Source organism: Pseudonaja textilis, chromosome 2, assembly GCF_049901715.1.
Source record: "Pseudonaja textilis isolate UNSWEBS1 chromosome 2, rPseTex1.2, whole genome shotgun sequence".
Classification (NCBI taxonomy): domain Eukaryota; kingdom Metazoa; phylum Chordata; class Lepidosauria; order Squamata; family Elapidae; genus Pseudonaja; species Pseudonaja textilis.
Genome location: NC_141991.1, coordinates 225,845,961 through 225,868,115, shown reverse-complemented (window position 1 = coordinate 225,868,115; position 22,155 = coordinate 225,845,961). Strand labels below are relative to the sequence as shown.

Here is a 22,155-nt window from a genome sequence, read left to right as displayed (position 1 = left end):
TATTTTTGCTTTTAAATGCATAAGCTTTATATTGTTGAAGGGATGTCCGTGGGCTTGTGAATGTGTCTATAAAGTTTCTATTCTTAACTATCGGTATGTCTATTTCACTACTAATAATGTCATCATTGGTCCAGAAGATAATGATGCCACTACCTCCCCCTTTCAGTTCAGTGAATAAAATTATGTTACATCTAGACGGACTGTCTGTCTATCTATCTATCTATCTATCTATCTATCTATCTATCTATCTATCTATCTATCTATCTATCATCTACCTATCATCTACCTATCTATCTAAACTATAGACTTTCTTCAACTCTCGGAAGATACCTCCCAAGTATCTTTAAAGGATTCTGTCTGATTCAACATAAAGAAGCTCCCTACAAAACGTTTTTCTGGAACCATAGCACTGAATGTTTACTGGTAAAGTAAGACAGGTAGGTTTTTTATTGCCAAGTAAGAGAAGTCCTACCTGAATAGGATCTTGTGTCAGTCTCATAGGTCCAATTTCTGTCTCAGTAGTTGAAGACTGCTAAAAAAAAAAAAGGAGCATATAAGACTTTGTTTTGTCCCATTCTGAGTCTAGATTAATGGCATTTCATTACAATGATTAAACTAGTGCATAAAAATAATTTATTGTATGATGCTTTTCTCTACAGTCCTGGTTTCAAACAAAGCATAGTCATACATATGTTTGTGTTTTAAGCCAAAAGAATGGTACTGAATTATTCTTTCCTATCTGTACAGAATTCTGGGCTTTCCTGCTAGGGAGCACAGCTATATTTATTGATAGTTCTGAAGCAGGAACGCTTCCTGTTATTCTTAGAACAACTCAGGCAAAATCACATTTTGCTCTTGCAAAAAATCAGATTAACTAGTCTTCTGGCAGGAAAAGACTATGGAAATGATTGGGGCTTGTGATTTCATAATCACATTCCGTCAGAACAGTCTTGCTTATTGTTTCATTCACACAATTTAAATGTCAGGTACACACCTCAATTGTAGTCTAACAAGCCTTTTCTCTATATAGAAGACTAGTTTTCAGTGTTCAAAGAGATTTTTATTCCTGTAAGACATAAAGCACCTCTACACTATGTCATTTTGACAAATTTCTATTCCATTGTTAAATTCTGGATAGTTCTCAAAAATGACCAACAGAATAACCACTATTAATAAAAACCATGGTAACATTAAACATAATAAAACCTCTACAAACAATGCAACTAATCCACAGCCCAAATTCTGATGATCCCATTACTTGACAAATACTTGACAGAACATAACTGTTTGTTCCATCCTCTTAAAATATTGTCTATCCTTTGGGGCAGGGGGAGCCCTTCACAGCTAAAGGAGAAACAATTGAGAGGATTTATCATCAGCACTATCTCTCTTAGGCAAGGAATCCCAAGCTTGCCCTCCCATTGACATCATACTGGATAGGTTCTTTAATGCCAGGTAATGAAGAACAGCTTGAAGAAGACGTTACTAAAGTATCCAGGAGTCAAGCCATATAGAACTTCATAGATTAACTAGAACTTTGAATTGCAACCAGAAACTTTAATAAAATCTTTAATGAAAAGAAGGACTAAGAACAGTGGTCGTATGCTACCTGTTCGGACCAGTTCAGCTGAACCAGTAGTAAAAAAAGCCAACAATCAGCTGAGAGGAGGAAAAAAATCCTCAGCTAAGAGGAAAAAGAAGAGAAAAGTGTAGGATTGGCCCTCCCAACCTCCCCTGTACTTTTTTCTTCTTTATCCTCTCAGCTGATTGGTGCTGTAGCAGCTGCCGTGGGGGAAAGCTGCGAGTCTCTATAGGCAAAGCATGCCCACCAAGCCACGCCCACCAAACTGGTGGTAAAACAATTTGAATCCCACCACTGACTAGGAGTGATGTGATAGCAGTGTTCCAATATCTAAGGAGCTGCCACAAAAAAGAGGGAGCCACAGCAGACGAAGACAGGAATAGAAGCAATGGATGGAAACTAATCAAGGAGAGAAGCAACGTAGAACTAAGGAAATTTTTTTTGACAATTAGAATAATTCATCAGTGCCTCCAGAAGTTATGGGTGCTCCAATGCTGGAGGTTTTTAAGAAAAGATTGGATAACCATTTGTCTGAAATGGTATAGGGTTTCTTGCTTAAGACTTCCAGTTGGACTGGAAGACCTCCAAGGTCTTTTCTAACTCTGTTATTCTATTAAACTTAATAGAAATCGGTGCAACATCTACAAAAGCACTGTAGCTGTGTCACTAGCCAGGAACTGGCTGGATGCAATCCTGGACCAACTTAGTGGTCTTCATGACAGCCCAAAGTAAAGCACACCACATTAGGCACTGCCCTATGATAAGGGCATGAGTCACTGTTGCAAGGACCCAGATGCACCTGATCCACTCCTTCAGCATGAATCTAGTTCACCCAAGCTATTTGGGTTGCCAAAAAAATAAAATGAAATGAAATTTTAATGAAGAAAATTTGAAAAATGAAGAATTATAACTGGTTTTAATATGGTGACACAATTCCACTTTTATTGGACTAAATATTCCGTTGTTTGGAACACTTCCAAAAACAGTATCCCAGAAAAACACATCAAGAAATAATACTCAACACGAATCCTATATTTTCCTAATCTATAATCTGCCTCATTGATGCTTCTTTAGTAGTAAACTAAATTGTTTATTCTAACATTAATAGGCTGCTCAATTAGCCCAATTCAAACTCTCTTACTGAGTTACACCATAAGCACAATGCAGAATGTATGTACATTTCATTAACACTGTCAGTAATATGTAGCTAAGCATTTACATTAATGGCAGCTCACGAAATGGTGGCTGCACTGCACGAAAGAGTGGTACAAAGCTGTCATCGTGCCAATTTCATGATAATTTTTGCGCAGCAAGTTAAATTAGTATTATTGTAAGATTCTTGTGCCAGTTCTTCCTTTAAAGACAGGCTTGTTTGATATTCATAACAAGTACTCCAAATAGCTATTCTCAACATAGTACATGTCTTTAAAGGTAGGCATTTTAAATGCAACCATTTTTTTTTTATTATTGCGGAATGCGGTGTGGTGATGGACATATCAACATGGAAAAGGCTATAGTTAAACAGACTTTTTTTCATAACAATGAGTGCTGTATAAGGTATCTCAGGAGTTCTCCTTCTTGAGATACTCTCATCTCTCTATAATAGAATATGATTCCTGTAAACAAGAAACAAAATTTGGACATAGAAGTATGCCAATTAAATACTCTGTCTCTTTTTTTAAGCACACATTTTAACATCTAGTTCCAACTACTATCTCAGGGTGGGGGCCTTTGAATCAGTGTAGACATCTGGTAGTTACAGTTTTCTTGGCAAAGTTTGTTTTTGATGGGATTTGCTGTTGTCTCCTTCTTAGGAGTGAGATAAAGTGTCTGGCCCAAGGTCACTCAATTGGCTTTGTGCTAAGAAGGGAATAGAATTCCATATCACCAGATATCTGGCCTAATCCTTAATCGCTACACCAACCTGGCTCTCTACTATTTCATATATAACAACCAGCTCTGGGGAAGTACAAATCTGGACAAACACTAGATGGCCAAAAAAACATAGAAGTTCGTAATTCTTTCCTGCCAGTTAGTGATTCCTTTGATTTCCACCACCCAAATCTGGTAGCCCTAATCGAGTTAACCTTTAAAGAAGCATTGATTTGTACTCTGATCTTTTTTTTTCCCACAAACCTCAGAATAACAAAACAAGCATCTATGTGTTGTGATGAAAGCATCCTCCCTTGCACATGTTTGTACAATGCCATCATACCTATATAAGACAGAGCTTTGTACTGTAAGTCCATGATAGTTGATTTTTCATCTACCTCATACTGCCCACCTGTGCAAACAACCATGGCGGGGTACATGTTACATGAGCACAAAGTCCCAAATCCCTCTCCCGCATCCTAGAAAGATGCTGCCCATAATTACTCATGATGGTGGAATAGAAATCTCAGCTCAGAGTAAGGCAATTCTAAAGTTTTATTTAGGTATCCAATTATCTGTTCCTAAAATATAGTGGAACAGTATCATGACGTCCCTTATCCTCCGAGCGTATGCATCAATCCATGCTACTGATTCATCCATTTCTGCTAAAGAATTTAGAACAAAGAAATGTGAAAGCACTTAAAAGTTAATGACACACAGTGAATAACAAACTTTCTTCATTTTCATAATTGATTAAGTTTTAATGTCTTTTCTGTGCAGAGACTTCAAAATACCACACAAATAGCTTCTTATGGCTGGCAGAATCATCTCCAGAACAATAGTTCTTACTGATTTCTTGGAAGCGCTATGCATTTTTCTTCAAGACTATAATTTTCTGGACACTAGAACAACTCCAATTTTGTACAGTACCAGGGAAACTAGACACAGTGCTCTAATGTAATTGCGGCATTGAACAGTACTGCATGACTTGTCAGGAGTACATAGCCTATATTATTCGTGACAGAAGTGGTAATGAGATTCACCAATATTTCTCCTTCATTGCCATCCCATTGTGCAAACTTCTAAGAGTCAAACTAGATGTGACAGTGGGTGCTTATAATGCACAGATGACACACCAGTTTTAATAAACAAAGGGGTATGTTGGTAAAGAGCAGCTTACTTCATCACTGACAACCACAAGGCCATTCTCCAAAGCTGAGGGCAATGGTGGTGTTAAAGATACTGCTATATTTGCTGCCTGAACCTAATGGCTGTCAGGGCTACCCTGATAGGAACAAAAAGACTTTGAATGACGTCAGCAGGAGTTAAAAGCTCAGTTAATCTCTGGGGTACTGAGGTATCATTTCAGCTGACAGATTCTGGGACCACGTACTACATGCTTGCAGAATATTTATCCTTGAGCTCTGTATTCTATTTTTGGCACTAACATCACACACTCCTGTGGGATTCCTCTTTTGAGAGAGAAGAAAAGCAGAGAATTCAGCCCAAGACACATCTGCAGACCCACAACTTCCATGAACTGCTTTAATTATTCAAAAAGAACAGTTTCATACCCATTCCTGCACATTGAATAAATAGTTATTCCAAGACTCTGGATGGCTTTAATATCTTCTATTTAGACTGAATTAGCATAAGATAGTTTCCAATGTTCCGAGACACACACTATCACATTACTAAACATTACTTCACATTACTAAAACAAATCCAGTTCACAGAATAGTTTCACTACAATGTGTTTTTTATATAAAGAGCTTTTGGCTGATTGCTTGATTATTAATCCAGCCTAGCTTTTTGGGGCGGAGTGGGGAGGAGAATACATCAGAGAAGAAGCAATCCATATGTTCCAGCATTTAATAAACATTTCATTTTATTTTCCTTGCTATTATTGAAAGAACACTATATGTTACCCCATTTCTTTATGTTGAAACCTCTGTCCACATTTCCAAAGTATCCTTAGAAACAGGGAACACTGGCACAAAACTATCAGCAATTTAAGCCAAAACCTGAAATAGCAGGCTCTTCCTGTAACACAGTTTTAATGGAACTAATATGCTTTTTTTATATACATGGAATGAAATGACAGAAAAATAACATAATGATAGGACTGCAGTATTCAACTAAAACAAGATCTAAAACTAACTAGAAAACAAGACTTAAAACTAACTTGAAAAGAAAAGTCGAGTAATCCCTAGACTTGTTATGGAGAAGTTACTAATATGACTGCATTTGTATTTTTTACTATTGGGACTAAATCACTTATTTTGAACATGACACACATATTTCTTATAAAACAGTTATATATATATATATCATCTCCTATATAAAGAAAAAAACATATTATACACACACATATATATATATATCATATATATATATATATATATATATTGTGTGTGTGTGTGTGTGTGTGTGTGTGTGTGTAAAATTATGTTTTTTTTCTTACATAGGAGATGATAGCATGTGTTCATAATGACCTATTGTTTTACCCAAGGAAATATACAAATCATGTTCAAAATAAGTGATTCAGTAATATATATAGATATGGTATTCAGCTTTGTTTGGGTATTTTCCCATGTCATTATAGTTGTGCTTTTAAAGTTGTAGCAACGTTTCGGCAGAATCTCATCTGCCATCATCAGGCTTCTGTATTGTGTTCGTCTGTGAGTCAGACTTTTACAGTTGTTTCAGTTTTAAATTTGGGGCTAGCCTACTGCTGTGCCAGAATGGTTTTTTCTTCATCCTGATTGGTTGGGAGTCTTGGTCTGTGTTTATTGGTCTTGGAGTTTGCTGTGTTCTGCTTGATTGGTGTTTCTAATATCTTCTGTCTGTTTTGTGGCTTTTTTTGTCTTGGTTGGCTGGCAACATTGTGTTCCTGTATTCGAGGCTTTTAGTGCAGCTTGGCTCCAAGTAAGTGGACGGCTATCATTTGTTAGGAAGCTAGGTTTCATCTGGGTGTGTTTGAGCTGGAAGTATCAGGGGGGATCTGTTACCTCCAGCTCAAACACACAAATGTGTCATCGATGTATCTTAACCATAGTTTGGGTTTGTGGGTGGTGTTAGCCAGGGCTCTGGATTCGAATTCTTCCATGAACAGGTTTGCAATGACAGGTGACGGTGGTGATCCCATAGGGGCTCCTTCAATTTGCTTTTATCTTTGTCCTTTGTATATGAAATGTGTTGGTTAAGCAGTGTTCTGCTAGTTCCATGAGGTGTTTAGCTGGTTGGTATTTATTTTTGATGATTTCAAGAGTTTCTTTTATCGGGACTTGAGTGAATAGTGAAACCACGTCAAAACTTACAAGCAGATCTTCTTGTTCCACTCACAAACAAAAAAAATCTCCACACCACAAGCCAGGCAAACACCTGGGCACAAACAGATCCCCCCTGACAAAGCTGATAGAGACTTGAGATACCTTGTGAACACAGACTGAAAGAACTTGGAATGTTTGGTTTGGAGAAAAGAAGACTAGGAGGAGACATGAAAGCAGTATCCAGATATATAAATGGAATCTTCATGAAAGATGGGCAAGGACTATGTTCCTGGCCAGAGAAACTAAGACAAGAAGTAACAGTATGAGCTGCAGCTATCTAAATCCCAGTAAAATGTAAGGAAAACTCTAATGATACGATCTGTACAACAATGGAACAGCCTGCTTCAAAAGATTGTGGGTTCTTGAGGAGGGTGGAGCTGGCGTCGCGACGATACAGCATGCGATCTTGGAGGCCTGAGATCACTAATGATATCTTTGCTCCTGGACGGTCCTATCGGATCTAAACCGTCCCAAAGAGACGGTGAAAGTGAAGAGCGCATCCTTTCGATCCCAGGGATACCGCAAAGTCCCTGGTAGATCCAGGAGCAGCTCTTCCTGCCAGTGGCAAAGAGGCAGCCATTAAAGCTGCTGAAGTTGGGACAGCTCCAAAACAAAAGAGAACAGAAAGAGAGAGTGTGCCGGTTTGGTGAGAACTTTTTCTTTATTCTAAGATCTGAAAGGACACCCTAAGGAAAAGAAAGAATCTGTAAAAGTTTTGACAGAAGTGATTAAGCAGCAATTTTAAACAGGAATTTCAAAGTAATGTTTTTTTCTCATTGCTGGATTTTCTAGACATGATCTTATATTTTGAAACTGGACTGTTTTTTTCTTTTCCATCTATTTTTTTTCTCCTTTGTGATTTTGTAACATTTTAGGCTAGAGATTCCCTTTTAGTTATTTCTTTTTTTAAAATATCTTTTTTTTAATTAATTCTTATTATATTTTGCTTGGAAAAGGAGGGGGAAAGTGAAAGCAAAGAAACTTTGTAACACTGCCAACTAGAGGCTTGGAAATATTCTATTTCTCCTGTGACCAGACAAAGCTGAGAAAGAAAGAACTGAGACTTTTTTTTTCAAGGACATTGCTATTTGATGAGATAGAGGGAAGAGCATGGGAGAGTATTATTGCAGGTGCTCTTCTGGGTTTCTATCAACAGCTGGAGTCTGGTGTTGAAACCTAGGGGGAAAAAAGGGTGATAAGTTTTTGGAGAAGAGAGTTATAATAAGAGCCTTGGATAATTAAACAAAGTGCAGTGTGCTCTTTTTACTTTTTCTAAATTGTGCTATCCCTCCTCACCAGCTTTATTTTATTTCATTTTATCTTTTTTTTTTTCAATAGCTATTTAGATTTTTGGCTTTGTTGGAGCTTGTCTTTGTTTTTCCTTTTTCTTTGGAAGTCCAATCTTTACGCTTGCTTTTTATTTTAGAGGGAAAGCTTTAGTATTAATGTTTCCTTTTTTTTAAGGGAATAGTCTTTTTTTCTCCTTTCCTGGTATTTTTTTTTTCATCTACCTTTCTAGTTTATTTTTATGCACTCTTTTCTATTTGAGACCTCTCAATTGGATTAAGGTGTTGAAGAACCTGAAGAATTTTTCCTGTTCTTTCTTTTTTTTTATTCAAGCCTTTTTCTTCATCTAACTACTGATTGGATTAAGTTATACAAGGACCTGAAGAAATTTTGTCCTCCCTTTTTCTTTTTTTATCATTACTATTTGGCTTCTTTTTTCTACTATTTTTATTTTGAACTACAATTTGTTATTTCACAATTGGATTAAGGTTTAGAGGAACCTGAAGATTTTGAATTGCTTAAAATGAGTAGGAAACTTACAGTTCCTGGTTCTTCAACTTCTACTTCTTCCTCTCCACCATCTGGAGGACAACGTTCAATACAGACAATGTTAAAGCAAGAAAAAGAACAAGAAAAAGTGACTCTGCAGATGATTATGCAAGGAATTCAAAATATTTAAGCAAGATCAGAGAATATTGAAAAGAGAATAGAGAACATTGAACAAAGAACAGAGAACATTGAACAAAGAACAGGGAAAACAGATAAAAAACTGGAGAACATCCAACAAATGATGTTGAAGTATGATGAGAGATTCCAAAAAATTGAACAAGAAGATAAACAAAGAGACAAGAAGATTGGAGATATTGATAATAGATTAATGGTGATTGAACAAGATAAAAGTGGTATGTTGAGATGGGAGATGGATAGATCAGAATTCTATCTTAGATTCCAAAACATAGAGGAAGAAAAAGGACAAAACCTAGCTGAGATAATGATAGAAATACTGGCTGAAGCTTTGGAAATAACTCAAGAGAAGATGATGGATGGAATAGATGAGGTTTATCGAGTTTTCACAAGATATGCGATAAGAAATAGCTTACCAAGAGAAGTTCACATTAGATTTACAAAGAAAGCCATTAAAACGCAAATATAGCAAGTGGCAAAAGAGAAAACATTGAAATATAAAGACAAAGAGATTGTGGTCTTGAAACAAATACCCAGAAGAGTGAGAGAGATGAGAAGAGAATACCAATTCCTGACTAAAATGCTACTTAAAAAAGAGGTGAATTATAGATGGCTGATTCCAGAAGGTTTAATGTTCACATGGCAAGAACAGAGACATAGAATTGACTCAATTGAGAAAGCGGAATTATTTTATACAGAATTTTTTGGAGGGAAAGAGGAAGAGGCAGAAAAAGAAATCTCACAAATTGAATTCCAAGAGAACTGCCAAATGGTGATTGAAAAAGAAGAAGGTGCAGTAGATGGAAAGGTGGAAGCCAAAGAACAACGTGAACTAAGATCTACAAGAGCTGCTAAACCTAACTACAAAATATAACCATGGAAGAGAAAAAACTGATTACAATTAATATAAATGGACTTAACTCAGCCGTTAAAAGAAGGAAAACCTTTCATAAATTAGAGAAATTAAAATTTGATATAATTTGTCTACAAAAAGTACATATTAAAAAACAATATGAACAATTGTTGATACAGCCAAAACTAGGAAAAATATTTACTTCCTTGACACAATGTAAGAAAAGAGGAGTGGTTTTATATATTAAAGAGACCATCCCAGCAAAATTGATTTATACCGATGATGACAGAAGAATACTAATGGTGGAAATAATGGACAATAATACAAAAACACTCCTGATTGCAATCTATGCCCCGAATGACAAATAAGAAGAATTCTACAAAAAATTACATATGAAAATAATTGAACTGGACTATGCTAATATAGTTATGATGGGAGATTTTAATGGAATTGTAAACAATAAATTGGACTATACAGCACAGAAAACAATAAAGCAAAACAGAAAGACTCTCCCTAAATCCTTTTTTAAAATGGTAGATGAAATAAACTTAAAAGATACATGGAGAGAAAGAAATGCTAAAGCTAAACAATACACCTTCTATTCAAATAGACACTTATCATGGTCCAGAATAGATATGATATGGATGTTAACAGAATTAATAACTAATATTCAAGAAATAAATATTGAAACAAGTACTTGGGCAGATCACAATCCAATGACAATTAAATGGAAAGGGCAAAAAAGAAGATCTAGATGGACGTTAAATAATACTATTTTAAAGGAAAAAGACTTCACACAGTGGATGGAGAAAGAATTGGCTTTTTTCTTTAGAGAAAACAAAAAAGAAGATACATCAATTCAGAATGTATGGGACACAATGAAGGCATATGTTAGAGGCTTGATAATAGACTATACAAGGAAAAGAAATACTATGAAAAGATTAGCCTCTAAGGCCTTAGAGGATGAGTATAAAAGACTTGAAAAAGAGCTACAGAAAATGCCACAGAAAAAGGACATCAAGCTAAAAATGGATATAGTTAAACATAAAATGGGTCAAACAGAAAAAGAAGAATTAGCAAAGAAAATTAGAGGTGCTAAACAGAACTACTTTGAAGACACAAACAAACCAGGTAGATGGCTAGCATATAAATTGAGAAAGGAGAAAGAATCAAGGAAAATATTGCAATTAACAGATGACCAAGGCCAAGTTTGCTATGGTAGCAAAGAGAAGAAGGAAATCATTCGAGACTTCTATGGGAAACTATATGTGCAAGAGAATATTGATGAGGAAAGAGTTAAACAGTATTTACAGAATGATAATTTACCTCAGATACCTAAAGAGATTGAAACAATCTTAGAAAGCAATATAATGATGGAGTTAACTGAAGCACTCAAGAAGCAAAATAATGGAAAAGCACCAGGCCCAGATGGACTTCCGGCAGAATTTTACAAAACATTACAAGAATCGTTGAATCTTCCATTGCTAGAAGTTATGAATGAAGTTATGTTTAAGAAGAAGATAAATCATGGTCAGAAGCCTATATTACACTTATTCCAAAAGAGGAGGCCGATCCATTACAAATTAAGAACTATAGACCTATTTCTCTACTAAATGCAGATTATAAAATCTTTGCTTCAATGTTGGCAGAAAGACTTTTAAAAAATCTAAATAATTTTATTCATCCTGATCAAAATGGATTTCTGCCAAAGAGACAAATTAAAGATAATATGGGACACCTTGGAATACTATGAGGCACATCCTGAAAAACAAATGGCTCTGATATTTCTAGATGCACAGAAGGCATTTGATAATGTGAATTGGCGATTCATGTTATTACTGTTGGAACAGATGGGCTTTGCTAGAAAATTTATTCAAGCAATAGAAGCTATATACTATAAGCAAACGGCAAAGGTAATGATAGAGGGAGAACTGACAGACTCTATCAATATAAGAAAAGGAACAAGACAAGGGTGCCCACTATCATCTCTGTTGTTTGTGTTAACTTTGGAAGTGCTAAACAGAAATATTAGAGATGAAAAGAATATAAAAGGAATGAAAATCAAAAAGGAAGAATTTAAGCTGCAAGCATTTGCAGATGATCTGGTTTTCATCTTAGAAGACCCTCTAGAAACAGCACCAAAATTGATAGAAAAGATAGAGACATATGGAAAGGTGGCTGGTTTGAAAATAAATAAAGATAAGACAAAGATCTTGACAAAGAATATGCTATTAAGAAAAAAGGAAGAACTGGCAGACCTATTGAAAATTCAGCTCACGAATAAGATCAAGTACTTGGGGATATATTTGACAGCAAGATGTAGTACACTAAAAGAGAATAATTATATCAAACTTAAACAGCAGGTAGCGCTAGATCTGGCGAAATGGAAAAATTTACAACTGTCACTAATAGGGAGAATTTCAACAATCAAGATGAATATATTACCCAGAATTCTATATTTGTTTCAAACAATTCCAATTAGGCTTGGAAAAAATTACTTTGAAGATTTAAATAAAATTGTGTTGAAATATATATGGCAAGGTAAGAAAGCGAGAATAAAGTTAAAACTTTTGCAAGATGCTAGAATTAGAGGAGGATTTGGTTTGCCTAATTGGGAGTTGTATTATCAAGCTACAAATCTTATGTGGGTTAAGGAATGGATAACACTAAGAAATACTAGATTGTTGACTTTAGAAGGACATGATTTGTTGTTGGGGTGGCATGCTTTTTTATGGTATAAAGGAACTAAAACACGGGGGTATTTTAGAAGACATTATATACGGGAGTCTCTGTGGTTAAACTGGGAGAAGATTAAAAGACAATGTTATTTGAAAATTCCAGTCTGGCTATTGACTATTGAAGCATTTTCTTATCCTATAATATACAAAAAGGAACAAACAGTTAGATATGGTGAAATACTGAATGAAAAGGGTGAACTCAAATCTATACAAAAACTAGAGGAACAAGGTATAAAGATGAATTGGTTTTCATATGCACAAATACATTCAAGGTATGATAAAGATTCTAAAATGGAAGGTTTCTATGATAAATTGACTGATTTAGATAAGATTTTGACAGGTACTGATGAAAAGGTGATTAAAAATTGTATGGATATTTATTAGAAATTAAATTAGAAGAACAAGTTAAAGAAACTATGATTGCCTGGGGGAAGAATTTTGGATATGGGATTGATTTAGAGAAATGGCAATAATTGTGGTCTCAAAATTATAAAATGACAATGTCAACAGCATATAAAGAAAATTTGTATAAGTTGTTTTACAGGTGGCATTTTCCCCCGACAAGAAATAGCAAGAATGTTCAAGAATAAATCCGAAAAATGTTGGAAATGTCATCAGACACCTGGCTCATATTACCATATGTGGTGGACTTGTGCGGATGCTAAAAATACTGGACTAAAATCCACATGTGGTTGGAAAAAATGACAAAAAAACATATAAATTTGAAACCAGAGATATTTTTATTGGGAATTTTACCTGAAATATATAGTAAAGACTTGAACTATCTGATTGTAAATGTATTAACAGCAGCTAGGATTGTATTTGCCAAAAACTGGAAAAATGAGAAAACACCATTGCAGGAGGAAATCATTAAGAAAATATTGGAATGTCCTGAAATGAGTAGATTGACATTTGAAATTAGAGAACAAGAGGATAAACAATTTTATAAAATTTGGGATCTATTCTATCAATGGTTAGACAATAAAATACAGTAATGAAATATGTAGACTTTTAGAAAATAATAAATATATAAAGGTGTACTTCTTTCTTATTATATCTACAAAATGATTTTAGGATAGATTTGGGATGATAATATGAATTGTTATAAAACAAATTAAGTAAATTATGATTATCTTGTAAAACATGAATGAATAAAAGTATAGTCAAATGATTGATTAATAATGATACTAAGGTATTTAATTTTTGATTGAAAATACGAGATTATATGCAATGTAATTGTAATTGAAGACTACGAAATGGAAGCACAAAACGATTTGTAAACCAACCGGCACACTGTATGCATACATATGGAAGATGGCTTGATGTTTTTATGTTTTGTTTGTTTATGCTTGTTTTTAAAAATCAATAAAAACTTGGAAAAAAAAGATTGTGGGTTCTTCATTTATATAGGTGTTAAAGATAATCTAAGGCAGCCATCTATTGAGAATAGCTTAATTGAGTTTTTAGATGACTGTTGCAGCCTCTTCCACTTCTCCACTTCTATGATTTTATAATTCGGAAATAATCATCAGTCCTTATGTTGGTCTGAATATACACAGAGAATACAGAACAAGAGTTTGAAGGGACCTTGAAGGTTTTCTAGTCCAATCCCTTGCTCAAGCAGGAGACCCAATTCCACTCCAGACAAATGGCTGTCCATTCTCTTTTTGAAAACCTCTATAATGGAGCAGCCACAACTTCACGAGGCAAACCATTCCACTGATTAATTGTTCTCACTCTCAGGAAATTTCTCCTTAGTTCTAGATTGGAACTCTCCTTGATTCCTAGATGGATAATCAGATAATTTAATAATTGAACTCCATGCAACATTATTTGATTCCACAACACACACATTTTCCTGTACATTCCTTATATATCTTTCTCATTAATAGCTAAAATGTATATTTTGTTCTCATTAGAAATGGAACTATTCTACTCTTCATACTTTATAAAACGAAACCCTATTGCTATTTTGGAGCCATAAATCAAGATACAATTGTCCTTGTCATACAGTGTTTCTTTAAAATACTTCTGGAATTTAGATTTGTAAGTGCATTAAGCCTGTTAGAGTCAAAAGAAGCAAAAGTTGTATTCTAGTATAACAGCAGAGAAACAGAGAAAGTATAATGGTCTAAATTCTCATAATTGCATTGGACACTTTCCAAGGAGACTCAGAACTCCTTTAATATAAAACTACTAATTATAGAAATTGAACAAATAAATAAATATGATCCAAGTGTTGTTCTTGCATTCTGGCTTCTTGTAACCTGTTTTACTGATGTAAGATAATGGGTAATACTTAAACTCTCTTCTCCAGGGTTTCCCATTTTCCCTAGATGCATCCCTTTTTCACATTATTCACGATACAACTAACACACCAAAGAGAAGAAACTGGGTCTGCAACTCCCTTTGGTCATTCAAGGCTACAAAATATCAATAATTCCTTTCTTCTTTGGGAGAATACTGTAGTGACATTGCCCAATGGACATAACTTTGTCCCAAGAAAGTTGCTTGTAGTGAAAGGACAGTGCACACACCAAGAACATTACAGTTGCACAAAAAAAAAAGCTCTTCCAAAAACCCCTTAATTATAATTATGGACAGAAAGTGCCTGGTACCCAATGTGAAGTAACCCAGCCTAAATTTGCAAGGAAGATGACCTATTTGCTTGCTCTTCTGAAGTGGTCTCAAAAAAACTGTCACGTCGTTCTAATGAACATGAGTGCAATGTGTAAGTTTAATTTTATAACAGATCTTGGACCTGAATTTCAAATACTCCATGTGCTCATTTTGGATTGTTATAATGCACTGAGCCAGTATATCCAGACTGCTCAATGTTTAATGTATCTTTTCTTCTCCTTTCAGCTGTCATTTGCAAAGTATCATTTTGAGCTCTCTTCAATATTAAAAAAGAAAAAAATAACCTTTATTCTGCAGAGTAAGTATTAACCAAACTTAGAAATCTTTTAAGAAATTTCTTTTGCTGTATCAAATTATCTCATTTTAGTTGCAATTGAAGAGGATGCATTAACATAAAATGGCATGTTCTTCTTAGCTCATCTTAGATTACAATAAAACAGGGCCAATTTTCAGGCTGATCTCTGCCCAACTTTATTGTTATATAAATGACTTTAATATAAGAATAGAAGCAGGAAAATTGTCCCCCTTTCTCCTCAAGAAAAGTACATTCCTAATTTAAGTTATATAACTAATGGCTGAATATATTCACAACGAAAATAACCGACAGCTCTGAAACTTTACTAGAAGCCTTATTTATGGAAATTTCACAGAAAGTCTTCTGCATTATCTTGAAAGCAAAATGGGCTATGCAAAGCAGTGACTGGTAATCTTCAGTGTCCCAAATCTCCCCTCTTTTTTGAGGTCTCTAGAGTTCTGTCTGAGGCTATTGCTTGAAATCAGTGGTATGATGTCCCCGCAGGCGATTCTCCAAAATTTGAGGAAGAGAACACAATAAGGACATCTATAACACAGTACTTTGGGCTTCAGTCTACTGCTACCCTCTTATTCTGTGGTACTCTTGACCATCAAAAGTTTATCCAGTTACCCAGTGGAACTGGCTAGTAGAATCCCATCAATTTTGAGGGTTATGCACCCATTTAGCCCAACACTAATGTGTCCTGTCTATAAAAGGTGGATTTATATTACACACTAATAATAAATCAATACCATGTGCCTGTGTTGGCTAAAACTGCTGGCATAACTCTATGATTGACAGGTCTGTATCCAGACACTACCATATTTCAATATAATTATGGATTAACTTGAAGGAACCTCAAAGAAGACAGATGGCATTGAACTTGCAAATATAAACAATGAGATTACTGGTTCTTTACAAAGTGACCCATCTTTAAATATAAAGAGAGGTGAGAAAAACATAAAATATGGAGATGTTTCCATTGTTGTTATTCTTCTTAAAAGAGATGTAATATTCTCTTTACACTTTTGCAGAATGTAGTAGTTGAGGAAAAAACAAATTATGTCAAGAGAATATAGCAAGTTGCAACATGACATTTCTAGTTTGCAAAGTATTTGAAATTGCATCCGTCTAATCAATGGTTTTTTCTTAGTTGAACCATAATGGAATATATATCCTCTCATATTTATTTGTAGTAGAATATGAGAGGTTTCTAACCAATTATGGGTCATATGCTTTCGTTCATTTACTGGCACAGCTGGAAAATATGCAAACACAGTTCTGTGCATCAGGTTGCAAGATTTTTAACTAGATTTAGATTGTTTCCATTTATGCATTTATATACCGACTATATTTATTAGCCATCTATTAAAACTCCATTCTTGCCAAGGTACCTATTATGGATCATTCTTTCTTCTGAAAGAATTGATGTAATTTACCATACAAAAGGAAAAGAGATTATGTAACCAAATAAATCATGCAAATCAATGACATATTCATAAAACCACAAAAACAACATTTAAGCAAACTTAAGAATAAATTACTTGAAATAAACCAAATGCAGACCAAATGCAACTTAACTATTATTACACTGCATGTATATTAATAACAAAAACTGCAAGCTAAAAGCAGTAAGAATATATATATACAGGACCAGAATTATTTGTGCTTCGTGACCAGTGGATTTCAGGGCTGCAAAAGATCTGGAGATCACATGTAATCTATGACCTCACCTGTATTTCTCCCAATCAGGAGCTGATCTTAGACTGAGCCTTAACCCTTTGCCAACCTTAGCTTGTCTTTTACTAAGCAGTCTTGGTCTGACCTCACAGAAATTATATTTTTTGTTTATAATCTCAATTCCTGCACATTGGGATTAAGGTATAAGAATAAACAGTATGGTAAGTCTGTTCAAAAAAGGTACCAAAATACTGAAGAAAAGGAGTTCTGAGCACCTCCAAATTTTCATCCCTATATTCATTTTTTATGTGGTCCATATATATGTCCATGGATCAGGTACAGATGGTCCTTGACTCACAACCATTTGTTTAGTGACTGTTTGAATTACAATGACACTGAAAAAAGTGACTTACAAGTGGTCCTTGCACTTACAACTGTTGCAGCATCTCTATGGTCACTTATTCAAAATTCAGATGCTTGGAAACCGGCATGTATTAATGACAATTGCAGTGTCCCATTCATGTGATCACTATTCCAAAACACCATGTGAACATCATTCTGACAAGCAAAATCACTGGGGGAAGCTGGATTTGCTTAATGACTGCATGATTCACTTAATAACTGCACTGCTTTGCATAACAATCCTGCCCCAAAAGGTTGTAAATTAGGATGCAACTCACATAACAACTATCTTGCCCGGGAACAGAAACTCTGATCCTAATTGTGGTTTTAAAGCAAAGACTATTTGTAATTTATTTCAGTCCTTGATGTATCTTTTAAGAACTATCTGGTGAATGCTAATCCAATGCTTTCTACTCCAATATGTATTTCAAAATGTCCAATATATATTTTAAAATGGCTAGAAATTCCAAAGAAGCATATAAATGACTGACTCCTACCCTTATTTCTTAAAATTCCACCAAAGAGTTTCAAGAAATGAACAAGTTATCCCCATTTAAACATCAGAATAGAAGAAAGATGGGCTTAGAGTCAATAACTAATTCAGATAAAATTATATGAAGAAACAGGGGGCCTATGTCAAATTCTATACTGTAATCAAGAAAAAGGCAATCAAGTCCAAATATTTCAAACTCGACTCCAGTTGGTGCCAGCCAACATAGCACAATATTCCCAACTCTTCTGTGATCTTGTCAAATCCCATGGATTCCCATGGTTTAAGTATTCTTTGAGCACTTACTACTCACATCTGATGGTTTTCCAGGAACACTGAATGAGCTGCCTAGAGGAATTGGACAAATATTATCCTTCATCCCTGCACCAACTTAAATGAATTTATGTATACTCTGTTATTAAGAAAATAAAAGTCACCAAGAATAATCTCCCTCTCTCAAGGGAGACTTTACTTACTTTGTGCTTTCATAAGGTGGTTCTGTTTTAACTCATTTTCCACCGTAGCATATGTACATTTAGATAAACATGCATTTGGGACACTTTCTGGTAGATAAAGCCCATGGACTGATAAAGGTAAATACAATGAAGTTCCCAAAATATACAGAACCTTAACCCTGAATTTCAACATGATTCCCATCAGCCAATGTGCAGGAGAGGACACTGGCCAATATGCTTGTATCTGACCAGACAGGAAAAACCTGGAGAAGGAGTAAGCCATTGGATGCCATAGCAACCACTGCATCCCATGTGTATTTGCAGCAGACTTTCTGATTGTCAGCCTTATGCTCTGCCTTCTGTAGAGCATGGGAGGTTCTGCCCCGATAGCCAAAGCAATATTGTGTAGGAGACTAAACACACTGCCTTTTCACTAGTAGTCCCCTTGTCTCATTTTGTCTTTTATTGCTCGTCTCCCTGGGAAACAGATAAAAAGACTTCACTAAACAGCCCAAAGAGAGTTTTAGGTTAGGTGGCTAAAGACGCTTCATCTGCTCATTTTTAGGATTCAAGCAGCTTTTAAATCAGTCTTTCCCAGCTGAAGCCAGATGAGTTGGAACTTGAGGCTGTGTCAAAAACAAAAGCTGCAGCTGAACCCCAAAAGAGAATCTTAGGTGGGAGAAAACTAGACTAAATTATGAAAGGGGGTGTGACATAAACTGGGCAAAAGTACTCAAGAGCAAGCCTCTGGCTTGGCTGGTTATTTCAAACGAGTGACTCCTAACTAGGAATTAAGGAATACTGGAGAAGAAATGTGAGGGAAAGAATTGCCCAAGTAAGGTTCTTCTTCTGGGGAATATTGAGAGTCCTACTGAGATAATTACTATTTTGACCATACTGTCAGGTCTTAGTTAGAAGTCCCTGTTACTGTAACTTCCTCAAAATGTCTTCATTACCTGAAAGGATGATCTCTGATTATGGAAGGACAGAAAAACTCACCCTTTTCTTCATCATGAGGTTCTTCCTCTTCAACCCAATCTCATGCCCTGCTGACCTTCCCCTAATGTGTTGGACTACACTATCCCCATGTCTGTCCAGACCTTCACTCCTTCACATCAGGGAAAGATAATGACAGCTGTAGGGAACCTGGTCCAACACATCTGGAGGGAAGCAGGTTGAAGGAAGGCTGTTCTGTCTTCCGGCCAGCTACAAGCGGTCCCTAAGCTATAGCCCTCCCCACCCCGCACGCCCAGCAGGTGCAGCCCTTACCTTGACGCTACTCTGGCTGGTCTGGGTCTCCGCCTCGACGACGCCACAGCATCGTGACCCCCACTCTTGGTGTGGGTGACCCCCACTCCTGCCCAGCTCCCTGCGCGGGTAGGCCGGGCAGTTCGGCGGCGGCTGGCGACTCTGGTAGGCGAGCACCGAAGGGATGGAGTCGGCCGCGTCAGTCTTGATGAAGAGCCCGTGCAAGGTGGCGGCCGTTCCCTGCGAGGTCTGACGCGGCGAATTGGACTCGTTCGAGTCGCGGCAGTAGATCACGCCGCTCTGCGAGACGTGGATGCTGGGGGCGCAGCCCATCCCTCTGCCGAGCCGCCGCCGCCGCCGCCGCCGAGCCGCCCTCGCACCGACCGAACAAGCCGGCGGGGGCCACACCAAGCCGCCCTCGCAGCTCTCGAGCTCTGCGGAACGCCGAGCCGAGCGGACCGGACCGGCCAGCTCAGCCCAGAGCGGGAACATCGGCCGTCGGCCTTGGGCGGCGGCGGCGGCGGCGGCGGCGATTGCGACTCGCCATCTCCTCCTCTCCGCTGGCGGAGGCTACGCGCTGCCGGACTCGGGGCGCAGGCAGCAGCCCGCCGGAGAGCCCCGCCGGTCCCCGCAGTGCCGTTTCCCTGCGGCGAGGGCGCCTTGTCCTTTCCCGCTGCCAGGCAGAGACGGGAGTGCGAGTCCGCCGCGCTCCATCATGAGGGCATCCCTCACAGCCCGCGTCAGGGAGGAGGCGGAGGCTGCCCGCCTGACGGAAACTTGGAGCACGACGGCCAGGCGCCCGGCGCTGCGCACCTCAATCCAGCCGACAGCCGCCGCCGCTCCCCGTTCACTCAATTCGCCTTCCGGAATCGCTCAGCGTCCTCTGATTAGGGGACCGGAGGCTAAAACATACGAAGAACGGTTACAGGAACTGGGCCTGGCTAGCCTAGGGAAAAGAAGGACCAGGGGAGACAGGATAGCAGTCTTCCAATATTTGAGGGGCTACCACAGAGAGGAAGGGGTCAAGCTATTTTGTAAAGCACCTGTAGGCCAGACAAGGAATAATGGATGGAAACTCAACAAGGAGAGATTTAACCTGAAAATAAGGAGAAACTTTCTGACATTGAGAACAATCAACCAATGAAACAGCTTGCCCTCGGAAGTTGTGGGAGCACCATGGGTTGAGACTTTCAAGAAGAAATTGGACTGCCATTTGTCAGAAATGGTGTAGGGTCTCCCGCTTGGGCAGGGGGTTGGACTAGATGACCTATGAGGTCCCTTCCAACTCTGATTATCTGTTATCTGTTATCTCTCAGGCTGCACTTCGGCTTCCTCCTCTCTATCTTTACCCTCTATTCCGGGCCCTCAGCAGCCGTCCCTCCTATACGAATCGCCTGCAGCCACAGCTTCCAACGCAGCTGCCATTCATTTTCGGCTGAGAATAAACTAAAGGAAAGCCGCGAGCTGAATATTTGTGAAAGGAGAATGGACCACATTCCTCCGCTCCCCCCCCCTTCAGTTCAGAAAAGGCATGGTAGGCTCAGTGGGGCTGCGTGTATCTATCTTAGCCTCTCCTCCTAGAAGAAGAAGTATTTTCAGCCAAAGTTTTGATAGGAAGCCAAAAAAATTGGACTAGAGCAGCAAGCAGCTGGCTGCCCAGTCAACTACTTCTTCCCACTGGGGAAGACACACTATACAACACTGTATGAAGTGAAAAAAGTGTCTTCTCATTCTCTTTGGACAAAATTTTACCTGTTTTCTCTCTGACAAATCCAGAGTTTTCTTCTGTGAATGCTCTTCCAAATTTGCCATTAGTTTGTTTTCTCCAAACTGCCTTAATGGGCACCGAGTAGTCAGGGACTCCTTCTCCATCCTATAGTTTCTGGATTATGAACTATCCTCAAATCAAGGAATATCTTTGAATATATATGTGACTAAGTAATGGGACTTTCTTATTAACAAAAACTGGCTTCAAAAATAAAATACAGTACATTAAACCAGGTGCCTTTGGGGAAGAGGTTATTGAGCACAAGGATTTCTCTACAAGGTCGTTTTGAGTGTTGGGTGCAATATAACCCAGGATTTTTCACCTCAACAACTTTAAGCTGTGTGAACTTCAATTTCCACAACTCCCTGGGGAGCATGGTGGCTAGGGAATTCTGTAAGCTGAAAATCATACAGATAGTCCTCGATTTACAACCATAATTGATCCCCAAAAATTTTATGCTGAGACATTTGTTACGTGAATTTTACCCATTTTGCGACCTTTCTTGCCACATTTGTTAAATGAATTACTGCAGTTGTTGAGTTTATTTATTTATTTTGTGTATGGCAAATGCATGGATTTATAGTGGTTCAAATGTTAATGTCCAGTCCACCTACAAGGACAGGGTGAGAAAATATTGAGAAAAAAATCAGACAATGGTCCAGTGTAAGCTCTTGATGGACATTCAGACGCAATGTGATAGATATTTTGTCGAGGAGTACCGCAGTCACACTTGGGGTAGAGACAAGACCCCACTTAAACAATGAGTTGTTGAGTTAATAACATAGTTATAAAATGAATCTGGTTTCCCCATTGACTTTGCTTATCAGAA

At 37.4% G+C, this 22,155-nt stretch overlaps 1 protein-coding gene across 1 annotated transcript in view; it reads right to left on the bottom strand.

Moving 5' to 3' along the window:
- The window catches only part of PDE8B (phosphodiesterase 8B), a 52,112-nt gene extending 31,939 nt beyond the window's left edge, over positions 1-20,173 (bottom strand). Inside the window, exons 1-2 of the mRNA XM_026714474.2 lie at positions 19,580-20,173; positions 473-532 (exon numbers count right to left, since the gene is read on the bottom strand). Of these exons, the coding sequence (XP_026570259.2) occupies positions 473-532; positions 19,580-20,050 (531 nt within the window). The 5' untranslated portion in view covers positions 20,051-20,173. The remainder of the gene's footprint in view (positions 1-472; positions 533-19,579) is intronic.
- Positions 20,174-22,155: the final 1,982 nt, after the last annotated feature.